Consider the following 14416-nt stretch of genomic DNA (forward strand, 5'->3'; position numbering starts at 1 on the left):
CAGAAGAGTGGAAATTAAATAAGAGGGAAATCAGGACAAAGAAGGACGAGGCTGTCTGCATGGGGAAGGAACCACACCTTGCAGGACTGCAACCAGGTTCCATTAAAAGCGAAAATTAAGTTACACATTAAACCACTTAGGCTTGTTTCCTTTCCAGCTGTTTTTGACCATCATTCAGCAGGGCCTCTTACTGAATGATGGTTTCCAGAGGTGGAAACTGGCACTTCTTTAACTGAAGCGGTGGGGCTGGGGTGGGGCATGGTTTTGCTTTTGTTTTAGAATCACTAAGCTCCCCAGGAGCCTACCCTGCCCCACCCCTGCCTGGTAAGGGGTGGTCTCCGCTTAGGGAATGGAGAGTCAGGGCACCCTCAACCTGAGCTACACATGGCCAACAAGATTGCCCTGGACCCCCAACCTGATTTTTTCTGCAACCCAGGCCACTGGGCCCAGCCATACTTCCAGACCTTTTCTCACACTGTTCCCTCTGCCTGAGCATCCCTCCCTCCTTTTCGGCCTGTCCTCAAGGATCAGATTAAATGCCCCTCTCTGCCCCTCCACCCCATCCCAACCCAGCAGAATTAATGCCACTTCCGCTGTGTTACCACATTGCTATGAGCTCCTTAAGGAGGAACTCCAGTCTTCTAAGCACAGCTCCTGGCACAAGCTGGGGCCTCAAAGCATGCTTGTTGAATGAGTCAAGGATGAGACTGGCCCACATGCCAACAGTGCTTTGTATTGAAGTGCAATGTATACAGTCAGTTCCCAAGCACTCCCCGCCTGCCCCACCCACCCCCCAACTTGGGCCACCCATCACCATGAAAGGACTCAGCCTGCTCTGCTCACCAACACATCTGGCCAGCCAGCTGGGCTCTTTCTGCATGTCCCTCCTCCTCTCCGCACTGTGAGACTCATTCAGTTCACTTGGGGTTGGGCAGTAAAAGAGACGCTAATGCCCAAGTCCCATAGCCCATGACTCTACATGTCCGGCCCTGATGAAAGTCCCTCAAATCCATCACTTCACCATGAAGGCATCTGCAGTTGCTTTTCTGAGATGGCCTATGGTGTGGCTCCCCACTGCCGTTCCCAGCCCTCAGCCTGCTGGCTGTCCTGAATCCCAGCTTTGTTCAGCAGTCAGAGCCTTGGCCTGAGGGGCCGGCGCCCTAAGGCTGCCTTACCAGGCTGTGTGGGAAATCTTTGGCATTTCATCGGGAACTGTACTAAATGTGATGCTCCACCCCTACCCCAGTCAGTTACGTCTGCTAAGATGCAGAGGATAATTACATGCGGGGTCCTGGATAGCAGAAGCAGAAGGGGCTTTGAAGAACACTGGTTCAGAGGGTGGTCCCCAGACCCCCGCATCAACAGCCTTTGGGAGTAGGCTGACCAACCACCCAGTGTGCCCAAGATTATGCAGGCTTAACGTTGAAGGTCTCTTACTCAGAGAAATCCCTCCATCCTGGGCAAATCAGACCCTGCCTAGGAATGAATTCCCAGGCTCCCACCCCAAGCCTAGAATCTGAAACCCTGAGGCTGGGGCTGAGTGATCTGTGTTTTAACAAGCCCTCCAGATAATTTTTTTTTCACACCTTAAAAATGTTATTTATATAAAAAATACTCATTTGTTTTTAAAAGCATTAACGAGAGAAAGAGAAACAGAAGAGGCGTGGAGTAGCAGGCATGCCCCTTAGCAGTGTCCGGGGGAAGGTGTGATTTTTGGTTTTCTGGAATTCAATGGTGTGTTTATAAATGAAAAAAGACCCCAAGAGCCCATGGTTGTTCTGTTACCCACACCCCACCAAGAAAAAGGGCACCAGCAAAAGAGCAGAGAGGACAAGAAAAGCCAAGAGTGCGGCCACTGGGGCATTAAGTACCTTGGCCCAGGTCGCACCTCGGGGAAAGGACAAGGCCAGCTTTCAGGCCCCAGCATCGGGCTCCACGCTGGCACTGACACTTCTGTGGGGCCTCTGCCACCCAGCACAGGGCCCGCATGCCGCGGGGCGCAGGGGGAAAGGGCGCTGAACAACGGGGATAGGAAACTGCTACCAACCATTAGCCTGTGACTTCAGGGAGGTCATTTAAAATGTATGTCTTAACTCAGACGTGTTTACTTCTCATTCCTTCTGCAGAAGGCTGAAGTAAAGTGAGCCCGGCGGTTTCCCCTCACCCTGACACTCTGTGGTTCTATCTTCTCTACCACTAATGGCCGGGATTGTACCATTAGAAATGTGTTTCTTTGTGTTACATCTTGTCTGAACTCCTTTTTAAGAAATACAATTTTCCTTTAGCGGGTCCTGACCCCTTGGCTTGCAGGTCTAGAGAATGTTCCGTGGCATGAGTCCAACGGGCCCTGGTTGGGAGGGGAGGGGCAGGCGAATGGAGGGGAGAATGCAAAGGGGAGAGGCTGGGCCCCAAACAGTCACTTTACTAATGGCCCCAGCGGCCCAGAGGGGCTCTGTCAGGCCTCCGCAGAAGGACCTTATAATAGCTCCCGTTCCAGTCGCCTGGCTGACCCCATCTATCACCATTTTTTAAAACTTTTTTATAGGCTTCTTTTTTCTCCTTTTGTGTTTTTTTCCACCAGCCTGCGTCTCAGACTAAATTAGAGAAAAATGGGTTTTGTCTTTTTTTAACAAGAAGACTAAGAGTCTTAAATTACCTCTTCAAGGTCTGCAAATAGAAAGGCCAAATAAGACAGCCACCTTTTCGTTTCTCCCTTCTTCTCTCGCTGTCCCAGGAGCCCTGGAGCTTGAAATAAAAGGCAGAGCACTGGCTCAGGAGGAAGTGATCTGGGCTTAGCCAGCACCAGCCAAGGAGAAGGAGCGGGGCGGGGTGGTGGCAAGGAGGGCCCGATGGAGGTGGGGAATGAGGGAAAAGAGATGGGAATGGGCCAAACCCATGCCTGTTGGTTCTAGAATAAGAGAGGTTCCCGAAAGGGAGATGGTTTCTTAAGGGGCACTTCTCTGTGAGTGTGAGCGTGGGTGTGCAGGTGCTGGGGACAGGGCCCTGAAGAGAAGAGGAAACCACTCAGGCGGTGGTTCAGACTTACTGAGAAGCAAACGGGATTCCCGGGCACAATGAATCTTCTCCACCTTTGTCACCAGTTGACGTCCCAGCTTCCAGAGAGTCCATCAGTGGGCATCAGGGCAAGGAGAGGAAGCATGGTTCTGGGGCAAAGACTAGGAATTTTAGTGCTGGAGTCCTGGGTTCTGATCCCTGCTACGTGTAATAATAATAGCTAACAGATATGCTAAACTCCTCTCATAGACTATCCCACTTAATCTTCAAAACAACCCTGCAATGTAGGTATCATTACTATCCCCATTTACAGATGAGGACACCAAGGGACAGGACTTATCCAAAGTCTCACACACTTTATGGCACACCCAGGTGTGATCTCAGGGAGCCAGACTCCAGAGCCCTTGTACTCTTCCTGCCAAACCACTAAGCCTGCCCACCTGCTTCCTCATTTAGAAAGTCGAGGTGCAGAGGATGATGGGGTGGACTGGGCAATTGTCAAAGTCCTTTCCAGCACAGATGCTGTGATTTGGGGCTCATGCTTCACCCATGCATGCAGAGATCCTACTCAAATGATGCAGAGTGCAGGATTCTGATGCAAAGCAGGTATAGGGTGTGTGTGTGTGTGTGTGTGTGTGTGTGTGTGTGTGTGTGTGTGTGTGTAAGACAAGTAAGCTTGTGTCTTGCAAACCTGATGAGACAGGGGAGAGAATAAGAACACAACAAGGCCAACAGAAAGTCTTTAGGAAGACTCATAGATTAGACCTTTGTCAAAAGGATAAAACCAAAATCTTGACAATTCTGCCCAACTCATCTCCATGTGTCAGTAGCCTTTGCATTTCCCTGCTTTTTGCTCCAGGTTTAACACCCATAGCCTCAGACTCCCCTGACCAGACAGGCTAGTCAGCCCTCTGAGGGGCACCTTGCCAAGGAGCTCTGGCTCTGGGAAGGACAAGATGGTTCCCTGTGAACCCCCAGCCCAGCACGTGTGTCTTCTTTGCAGGCCCAGCTACCATGGCCCATTACAAGGCTGAGCAGGATGACTGGCTGGTCGTCTACCTGAAGTATTTACTCTTTGTCTTCAACTTCTTTTTCTGGGTAAGTGAATTCTGCACACACATACCCCTGCTGGCACCAAATGACTTAAGCTACCTTTTTTGTGTGTGAGTCACCACTCTGGGGTTGATTTCCTCCAAATCAAAGACCACCCATGGGCAAATTCTGCCTACTTGAAACCAAACTTGTACATTTGCTACTGAGGAGGAAGAAAGAATCCGGTCTGCAGGTTGGCATGGAGTCTGTACCACATGCCATCTGAATAAAGGAAGCATAAACATAACAATGAGCTTTGTGTTCCTGCTGGCTGTACAAAGGGTCCAGCTCTTTCTTCCCTGCTAACTTGCACCAGTGCCTTGTGGGAAATGTGACTGCCTGAAATAATTGCCTGTTTTCCATCGAAGCCCATTTGCCTTCCGTGGCTCACAGTCTCGGGCCTGAGCAGAGAAAGAGAAGTCCTGGGGGCCGGCGGCTGCCTCTGTGTGAGATGGGAATGGTCTCTATAGCGACTCCCCTCAGGAAACCCACCAGTGAGGTCTTCTAGGAGGGGAGTCTGTCCACTTGAAGCAATTACCAGGATAATCAGAAGCAGAGTACTGTTAGTTCGCAAAAATAGTCAGGCATGGGATAGATACATGTTGTGTTACAATCTCACTAAATTTGTAGAGGCAGAGTACTCAGAGTGCAGGCTTTGCCATCGGATGGATCTAGGCTCCACTGTTACTAACGGTGTGGCCTTAGGCACGCCACTTACGTTGGCTGAGTCTCCCCCGCTACAAAACAGGGATCATTTCTAACCTTTTAGAGTTTGTCAAAACCAAGACAACAATTCCAAAATGGAGTCGCTTACGCTAAGCTCCACATCACCAAACTGAGACTTAATTACAGTGTTGGTCCTCCCAGAAATGGAATCTTAAACCAGTCTACCAGAAATCACCTGATCGGCACTAGTTAAATAATCTTCCTGATGGACCCCTGGCATCCCCTCAAAGAAAGTGGCCTTGAAACGACTAACCTGCTTTTTTGTCTGGTATAACTTCCTTGTTCTGGCTCCCTTCTGCCTATAGAAGTCTTTCATTTTATGGACTTGGAGCTCCTTTCTATCTGCTGCCTGATTTGAATTGATTTTTGCTCAAATAAACTCAAAAAGTTTAATATGCCTCAGTTTATCTTTTAATAGTTCATTTAGCAGATACCCTGAAATGGTATATATTAAGTGCTTAGCTCAGTCTCTGCACATAGAAGGCATTTGATAAACTCAATGTTTCAGATGTATTAGGTGTGGAAGGCCTGAAAACTCTACCAAATCAACCTGCCGAGGAGAGAGAGCTGAGATGCCTGCTCACATGGGAAGGGGTACACCCCCTTGACAAAGTCCTAGAAAATCTCAGAAATGCAAAGGCAGAGATGGGATATGTCTGCATTTTTAGGTTCTTTCATTAAAATTACTAAAATAGTTAAGATTGGGAAGGATCACTGGTTTAGGATTGGTGGATACAGCAAGGCAAGGGTTCTGAAGAGTCTTGGAGAGTAGACAGTCATTTGATGCTCTTAAAAAGTCAAACAACTTGATCTTTGTTTAAATGGTTTATTTTGAAAACTTCCTGAAATAAACAGTAAACTTATTTTATTTGCAACTTGTATCTTCCTAGGCAAGTGTTTCCTGGAATAGTGAAGTTGTGTTGATGAAGACAGTGGAATAATAGAGCCATGTTGATGTGATCAGTAAGCTGTGTGGGTGCAGATAGGTTCAATTCTCAGAGAAAAATCCAACAGGTTGTTTAGGATTCTCGATGAATGAGAATTATTTTTAAAGAACAAGTATGTTTTTCCTGATCATAAAAGTCTTATGTATCCTGTACAAATAATCTCTAAAATACTGAAAAGTATAAATAAGAAAATTAAAATTGTCCATATCTTACTATATTAGGTTGCTAGGGCTTTCATAATGAAGCACCATAGGCCAGATGGCTCTAAACAACAGAAATTTACACTCTCACAGCTCTGAAGGCCAGAAGTCCAAAATCAATATGTCAGCAGGGCTGTGCTCCCTCCGCGACACTGGGTAGAATGTCTCCTTGCCTCTTCCTGGCTTCTGGTGGTGACTAGCGTCCTTGGTGTTCTTTGGTATTCCTTGACTTGCAGCAACATCACTCTTCTAATCTCTGCTCTGTTCTTACATGTTGTTCCTGTGTCTTTGTCTTCACATGGCATTTTCTTCTTCATTAGGACCACCTAATGACTTCATCATAATTCTGCCAACTTTCTATTTCCAAATAAGGTCACATTCATAGATAGTAGGGTTAGGACTTCAATAAATTTTGGGGGGACACAATTCAACCCATAATACTCACCATCACAGGAATGACCATTGTTGACATTCCCTCTAGACTTTGTCCTGATGAGGACAAGAGGTGGTGGGTAACCTGCACGGTGCGAGTCACAGTGGGGATAGAAAGACCTAAAGAGAGTCAAAGGACAATGACAAGATGAGGTCATTAATGGGATGGGGTTAAGAGGAGAGAGGTGTTTAGAAAATGGGTTATATTATAGATGTTTATAGCTCTTGGGTTGATAGTGGAGCTCTTCCTTGCAATGGAGACCAAATGGCAGGTCAGATGTAGGCTTGGTGAGTTTGAGTTTCCAGGAGACATCTGAGCAGAGATGCTCATTGGGCAGTTAGCTCATGACTCTGGATCTCAGATGGGGATCATCCCCACCCAGACAGTGGTTGCAGCCATGGAAATAAGTGAGCAGCCCCTGGGAGAGCATGGATTCTGAGAAGACAGCAGAGGTAAGAGTGAGACATGGAGCATCCCAACTAGGTGGGGTGAGTCTAGGGTTGGCAATGATCCCCATTTGCCCTGAACTGAGGGGCTCCCAGCTGTAGGACTTATGGCGCTAAAACCAGGAGAACCCATGCAAGCCAGAACTAGAGGAGCTGGAGGAGGAGCAGTCTGAGAGGTGAGAAGAAAACCAGGAGAAAGAGCGTCATAGAAGCTGGAGATCAGGGAGGGGTCAAGTGTGTTAAAGGCAAGGGACACATCAAGCATTTTAAGACCTAGAAAGTAGCTAATGGATTTGGCCACACCGAGTTCATTGGTGGCTGTGGTGAGAGCACTCTCAGGAGAGTGGTGAGAACACTCTCAGGTGGAGGTCAAAGAGGTGGACACTCAGTGTAGACAACACCACTGGACACGAGGAGAAGGGAGGACTGTAGCTTAAGGGGCTCAAGGCCTGTTGTGGAGTGCTCAGCCAAAATACCTGTAGAAGGGCCCTGACCTTGCCCGTCCTGCCTGTGCTGGGTCCCTGTAGGTGGGAGCAGGCAGTAAACGCAGTGACCATCCTCAGGGTCCCTTCCAGCCAGAGGGACTCAGAGTCTGCCTGTTGGTGTTTGCACTCCTTTGGGACTGGTGAGAAGCAGGACGTGTGGGTGGAGCGCAAGCAGATGGGTAGCAGGCATGTTTCCTGGGCAGCTACCAGTGAGGGCAGCTTCCCCCATACTGCTCTCCCTGCTTCGAGTCAAAAATACCCCTGCCTGGGGCCTGGGTGGACGTGGACCAGCTTCCCAGGGACTCATTCAGCCAAGTTTCATCTTCCTTCTGGGGGATGGTCGGTTTCTGAACGTCCAGGCCTCGGTCTCCCATCCTGGGTTCCTGGCATCTGTGCCCTGGACCTGCTGTGGTCTTCTAAGAAGTAGATACGGGCAGATTGCTGGCCCATCTCTCCCGCAACAACACCACATTCTGCAGCGCACAAAGCCCCTGGGGCTTTACAAGACTTCCCCAGGATGGGCCTTGTCCATGAGGACCCTGCATCCCTCCCGCAGGAGAAGGCTCCCTCCCAGAGTCCAGCTGCTGGTCCTCCCCACTGAGCCCCTCTAAGACACCTGGCAATGCTAGCTTCTACGTCAGTGGGTGCTGCCCTAGCCCCGCGCGCTTCCCCCCCTTCCGCCTTCTTCATATCATCGTCATGCATCTCAACGGGGAGGTCACAGATAATGCCCCTCCGCTGTTTGCCAGCGCCCTGCCCACACCGCCCCTGCACAGGTGCATAAGGGAGCCTGACAGCAGAGGCCGTTCCCCTGGCTCCTATGGTAGGGGTGAGCCTCCAACTTCCTTTCTCCCCCAGAACAGTGTTCATTTGCCGAGTATCACCTTGCCTGTTCTAGGAAAATCCCGCCCCGAGAGGCTAGGAAGCCCTGGGCTTTCTTCGGTGGTTGATGCCCAGCATTTGTGAGGCTCTGCTGGATAAAGACCTCCCGTGGCTGTCTCATGTGATGCTCACATCAACCCTGACAGTCGGGGTCACTGTTGTCCTCATTTCACAGGCAGGGAGCAGGCTCACCCAGTTCGGAACTTGCTCAGGGTACCATAGTGGTGATGAGCAGAGCTAGCGCTGACAGCCAGGTGTTCTGGTCACTAATAATGACAATTTAAAAGTCCACTCTGCGATGTTTACTAAGCGCGTACTAAGTGCCAGCGCTGTTCTAGGCACTGGGAATACATCAGTGGAGAGAGCCCAGCTTTCACGGAGCTCGCTGTTGTAGGCTTCCTCTGTGCTTGTCTTTCCACCTGCACCATCCTATTTAATCCTCCCAGCACCTCGACGCTGTGAACAGCTCTAGTAGAGCCCCATTCTGCAGAGTGGAAAGCACTTTGCCCAAAGTCCCAGAGCTGGACCCCGGCTCTATCTGAACATTGAGTATTAGAAATAAATTCCTTGCTTAAGCCACCCAGTTATGGTGTTTTATTATGACAACCTGGTAGACTATAAAACATTTGGCAAATCACTTAATCTCATTGAGCCTCACTTTTTTCATACATTTAATAGGAATGTCAATATCTGTAAGAATCAAAGATTAATATTTAGAAAAGCAATTAGCCCAGTTTCTGGTACATACTTGGTGCTTAACTATTATGTGAAATTGTTATGGTTAGATTAAGGAGCGTGCCTTATCCTACGGCTTTAAGACTTTGGGGAGCATGACCTATGTAAAAGATAATAGAAGCAAAAGAAATGCTTATATCCTCATGAAACTAACCTTACCCTTACTGTATGCGATGCACTCTGATATTTTCTCTTCTATTTTGTGGTGCTTGTTTTGTTTTAAGGGGTTTGTTTTTTAAGGCAGGTTACAACCCACCACAGTTATCTCACAGCCCCGACCCCCTAGGTCTGTGTGCGTGGCTGCCAGGCTCTGTTGCCTCCAGTTCTAAGTCCTACACTTCCCTGCAGTGTCTTTGGGGGCAAACAGGGATTAGCATTCCAAAGTTTGAGAAACGCAGAGCAGTGGGGTGGTGGGAGCAGTCATCACCTCCAACTGGATGAGGCACGACTCAGGTGCCAAGTCTCCACCAGCTGCCATCGTAGCATAATTTGAAGGTTACAAATAATTTTGCACAACCAAATTGCTCTCACAACCACTCTATAACTATCTTCATTCCCATTTTGTAGATTATAAAACTGAGGCTCGGATGATTGGCAAAGTTCTATGTCAATTCTGGGTTTTTGACTCAAAGTCTGGTGCTCTTCCCATCTCCATAGACCACCGGCCCATAATCACAGCCTTAGGCCCACTGCTCTGATGCTTGCGTGGAATCCAAAAATGTCCCCAAAGTTCAAGGTTGATGGAGCAATCAAGGACGGTAGGGACATTCAGACATGCAGAGTATAAATAATATAAGCAAGACTTAAGCAGCGTCACAGTGGACACCCATTTCCTGTACCTCAGCTCCACCCCACCTCTGGACCCCTACCTCCAACATTCAACCCATGCTTGAGCCCCCACCCTTCACCATCCCCTATCCCTGACTCCCACCCACTGCCTGGCATTTCGATTAACCCAGTGTTGATCATGACCATTTCACTGAGCAGGGGAGGCTCCTTGGCTGCAGCTCTGCATCAGAAACCGAAAATGCCAACTCTCGTGCCTCATTCATGGCCCTAGACAGAAATGTGACCCAGGCTTTCCTATGTGACTTTTCTTCCCCTCCCATTTCCTACTCAGCTCTGCACAGCTCCCTGCAATGTTGTTCTCTAATTTATTGTTTTAATTAGCTGCTTGGCTGTGTTAACAATCAAAACTTTTCCAACCTCCCAGGAGCTGTGCCAGGCTGTGAGAGCCGGGAAGCGGCGGCTCCCTGGCCTGGAGCGGCTCCTCTGCTCTGAAGTCCTGCCCGGAGCATTGGCAGAGGCCATGGTGCTTCCTGTGGGGGCTCTGCCTCCAGGAAACCTGTGGGCTCCCTTAAGGGGGACATGGGTCAGGACAGGAAGCAGAGGTGCTGGGGGACTCATTCCTGGCCAGGGGAGTGAGGGGGCTGGAGAGCATCCACACATCCCCCAGGACCCCTAGGGGCCACTGGTAGGAAAGAGCCTCTGCCCGCTTCCTACGGAGGCTACGGAGACCTTGTTCCAGCCTCCTCCCACGGAGCAGGGCCCTGCCTGCCTCCCAGCCATGTCATCAGAGAAAGACCAGGTGGGGGCCCGGGCTTGGGGTTTCTGCTGGCTCCTTCCTAAGGTGCTGAAGTCACAAGACCCCCAAGGTGTTCAGGGCATCTCTGCCTCTGGGCTGTCAGGCTGCTGGGGGACAGGCCCACAGTGGAGGAGGACGCACATTTGGTCCGCACAGGCCATTGCAGATGAGACCAGTCCAGGATGAAGCCTGTGGGGACAGCTCTGAGCTGCCCCTGCTGTTCTCAGGGACTCCAGGCCGGGCTTGGCCCAGACACCAGCTGGCTTGCTTCATGCAAAGGAGCTCTGTGTGGGTCAGCAGCCCAGTTGGTAAAGCAGGCACTGAATCGGACAGTAGGGTTCTGAGTTCCAGTCCCCTCTCTTCCTCTGGCTAGTAATGGCAGCTTGGAGCAGTCGCCCTCTCTGTGGGCCTTGGTTTCTTCATCCAGAATATAAAAGGGGTTAGACGGGATTCTTTTCCTCTGTTCTTCCCTCCTTCCTTCCTCCTCCCATAGGGAGTTACTGGGCATCTATCTATCTACCACATGTAGCACTGTGCTGGGAGTGCTAAATGAATGAGATTTAACCAAGAGGCTAAAAGGAGAGACAAATACAGCAAATATGCCATGATGAGTGTAACCATAGAAACCTGCCCCAGGCATGGAGCTGGTAGGGAGGACAGAATGATTCCCTCACTGGGAGCGGGGCCAGCAACGGCACAAGGCAGGTTCAGAACGGGGTTTGAAAGAGGAACAGGCGATCCTGAGCTATTTCCCAGCTCAGCAAGTCCCAAGAGATCTGCTCTTATTATAAAGGTAGACGGTTATGGGAGAGAGGGGAACGTAGTACTGATTTATTTTATCAGGGGCTCTTTAAAGTCAAAGAGCCAAGAAAAGAATGCCTTGCATAGAAAGCTTATCCTTGAAGATTCAGCGCAAACAGAGCTGGTGCCAAGGCCACGGGAACACGGGGCAGCTGGGAGAAATGCTCGCCAGGTGCCGGCAGGTGTTGCTCATTAATAAGGTGGAGCGCCGTCCCTAACACGAGCTCACCCATGGTCCCAGGGAAGGGAGTTGGGGGTGGTTGGAGTGTGGTCCCCCACCCTCACCCCCGCCCTGCCAGCGGAGGGCTCAGCATACACCTCAGGGCTGCAGCCCTGGCCTCAGCTGGCTGGATTTGGGAATGAGGAGCGGTTCTTGAGAAGCGACTCAGCCAGCCCCAGGGGACTGAGCCTTGCTCAGCCCTGGCTCCAGGCCCTTTCCCAGCCCCCACCTCTCCCTAACAATGGGACTCACCTTGTGCTTAGTCAGGGTCTTCCCACCCAGTCACCTGCAAGCAGCATGGGGCAGGACAGTGTCAGCGTGGGCCCCACACTGGCACGGTGCCTGGTCAGAGTAGGTGTGCAGTGGGTGCCTGATGAAAGGGAAAGTGGGGAGCATTCAGCTGGCATGAAGAACTCATGGGTGCTGCCAGCCATTCCAAGGGCTTCCTAGTGACCGGCAGAAAAGTCCACTCCTCTCTGAGACTCAGATTCCCCATGAAATTAAAAATTGCCAGAAAGCAAAGAAGAGAATTGATAACGTCGCCCCAGAACTCAGCCTGTAGAGGCAGTGGGGGCTGCACATGGCATTATATCCCTGGCCCTCTGCACAAGTCCCATCCGTGAGTGCACCCCACTGCGGTGGCTCCTGTGTGCCAGGCCCTGTGTGGGGCTGGGGATCCTGAGGGGAGCATGGTGCGGTTCCCTCTCACGCTGAGAGCTACACTGGAGGCTGAGGAACTCCCCGGCCCAGGGCCAGAGGCAGGAGAGGAAGGGCAGACGAAAGAGAAAGGTGGGAACTCAAGGAGAGATGAGAGAGCCGAGGCCCAGAGAAGCCGTGTAACTTGTCCAGAGTCACACAGCCCATGGGGAGCTGGGACTCGGGCCCTGGTGGTGGCCTCTTCACCACTCTACTCTGCTATCATGGTTAGTGGGCACCTGCAGTGCTTCCGGGAAAGAAACACTCAGTTCATAGTAACTAAAGCCCAGGTGAGGAGGCAGGGAAGTAGCAGAAGACGGAGCCAAAAATCAGGCTAAGGCTGGATCTAAGGGCCTCGAGGCCATCCCGGGCGTTGGGCTTAGTGCTCTTGGTCTGGGACCTCAGGCGCTTTGTCACCGGCAATGCCTGCTGGTTCAGCACAACAAGCTGGCCCCTGTGTTGAGCAGAGGCCAGGAGGCAGATGTGGGGTGGGGGGAGGGGTGGGCGCATGCAAAACGGGGCAGTGCAGGACATGGCGGGGCTCAGTGGAGGGGTGTGGTCAGCACCTGACCATCCCTGCAGAGGAGGAAGTCCGTAGGGACCCAGGGGCTCTGGTCTGGGTGGGCGGTGGTGCTGTTAATGCGACTGCCCAGGGGAGGAGGAGCGTAGATGACAAGTGTGGTTGTCAATGGTGAACACACATCCTGCCCGAACCCTTGCCAGTCCAGTGTGGTGCTTGCACCAAGAAGGTGCCCAGCAGACACTTCCATGAGTGAGCTGCGGGCCCCCTGTGCGTCCCCTCGCATGGAGGCAGACAGCTCTCCTCCCAGGGGCTCCTGACCCCTGCACCACCCCACCGGTCCTTTCCCCGTCCCAGCACAGAAACCTTTCGGGATCCTGACCAAGAAAAGTCCTGCAGTTACTCTACACTCTCCGCCTGCTTTTTTCCTGCCTGCTGCCTGGTGTCTATCAGGACTCTGGCTCATCCTTCTCCCATACGACATGAGCAACTTTTTGGCAATGTTCCTTTTCTATAAATGGGAGGTTCCTAAAATTACATGGCATGGTGACCTGGCCTGCCTGTGTCCTCTTTGGTAAGAAGGCCAGCCTCACCCTCTGCAGGGTATCCTAGCTAATTGGCTATGGGCTCTGGTTTTGAAAATATAGTTAATATTCCACAGAAAATCAACCCAGTTTCTGTAGAGTCTGATACTATTGAATCAACTCTATGCAAATAGCTGTTGAAATAGCTCTTTGGGGTCAGGTCTCTCCCCACCCACTCTGTCCTCCTCTCAGCCTCCCCACCCCCCCCACTCTCCCCCACCCCCCACTGCTCATTCTGCTGACGGGGCCCTCTCTGCACAGTGGGTGAAAGCCGTGAGCCCCTGGTCCAGAAGCATCTTGCTGGGGGTGTATTGGCAGTAGGTTGTGCCCCCGGTAAGTAATAGGGACATTTACCCCCATGGCAGGGACCTCGCAGTCATCTCATCCAGCGCCACCATTTCACAGATTAAGAAACTGAGGATTAGAGAGGAGAAGCGTCTGGCACACAGTCACGTGGTTAGTGAGGGGCACAGCCAGGGCGGCACCCAGGCCTGCTGACTTCTACCCTCCCAAGCCCTTCCTGTGACCCATTCCGACAGTTACCAACTTTTACTTTTCCTGTCCAGAGGAAAGGCTTTTTTCTAAAGAGTTGACTGAGTCCCAGGCAGGAAACCCCTGGACTTGAACTCCTCTTGCTCCTGATGGCAAATACCACTTGGTATCCCCTGCAGGCACTAACTTCTTCACCAGATGTGACGCCCCAGCGGAGGGGAGGGATCCCCAATGACTCACTCACTTCCTAATTTCTTCTGACCCTGCCGCCACCCTGGCTGACCTGCAGGCTCTGCCCGTTGGCAGACTCCAGCCCTCTCTGTGACTGGCAAGCTGTGGGAGAGAGCAGCCCTCCCGTGGTGCGATCAGTACTGCTCTTCTCCTGGGGCTGCATTTCTCAGAGTCCCCCACTCCTTCCTGGGGATCCACGGATTTCTTTTCCTTTCTTGCATGATTTGATTTTCATCCCTTTGGACTGAAAATTCTTCTCCTCGTTACCTCACCTTCTACACCAAAGCTCCTACCAAAGCAAACGCCCTAACACAGCCAGAACAGGA

General features: G+C 51.2%; 1 protein-coding gene across 2 annotated transcripts in view; it reads left to right on the forward strand.

Annotated features, from left to right (window-relative positions):
* Positions 1 to 14416, forward strand: part of TSPAN11 (tetraspanin 11) — a 56751-nt gene that overhangs the window by 17096 nt on the left and 25239 nt on the right. For both annotated transcript variants that reach the window (XM_079775030.1, XM_079775031.1), the window contains exon 2: positions 4019 to 4113. In XM_079775030.1, the coding sequence (XP_079631156.1) occupies positions 4019 to 4113 (95 nt within the window). The remainder of the gene's footprint in view (positions 1 to 4018; positions 4114 to 14416) is intronic.

The sequence above is a fragment of the Cnephaeus nilssonii genome (assembly GCF_951640355.1).
Source record: "Cnephaeus nilssonii genome assembly, chromosome: 6".
In the NCBI taxonomy this organism is placed as follows: Eukaryota; Metazoa; Chordata; class Mammalia; order Chiroptera; family Vespertilionidae; genus Cnephaeus; species Cnephaeus nilssonii.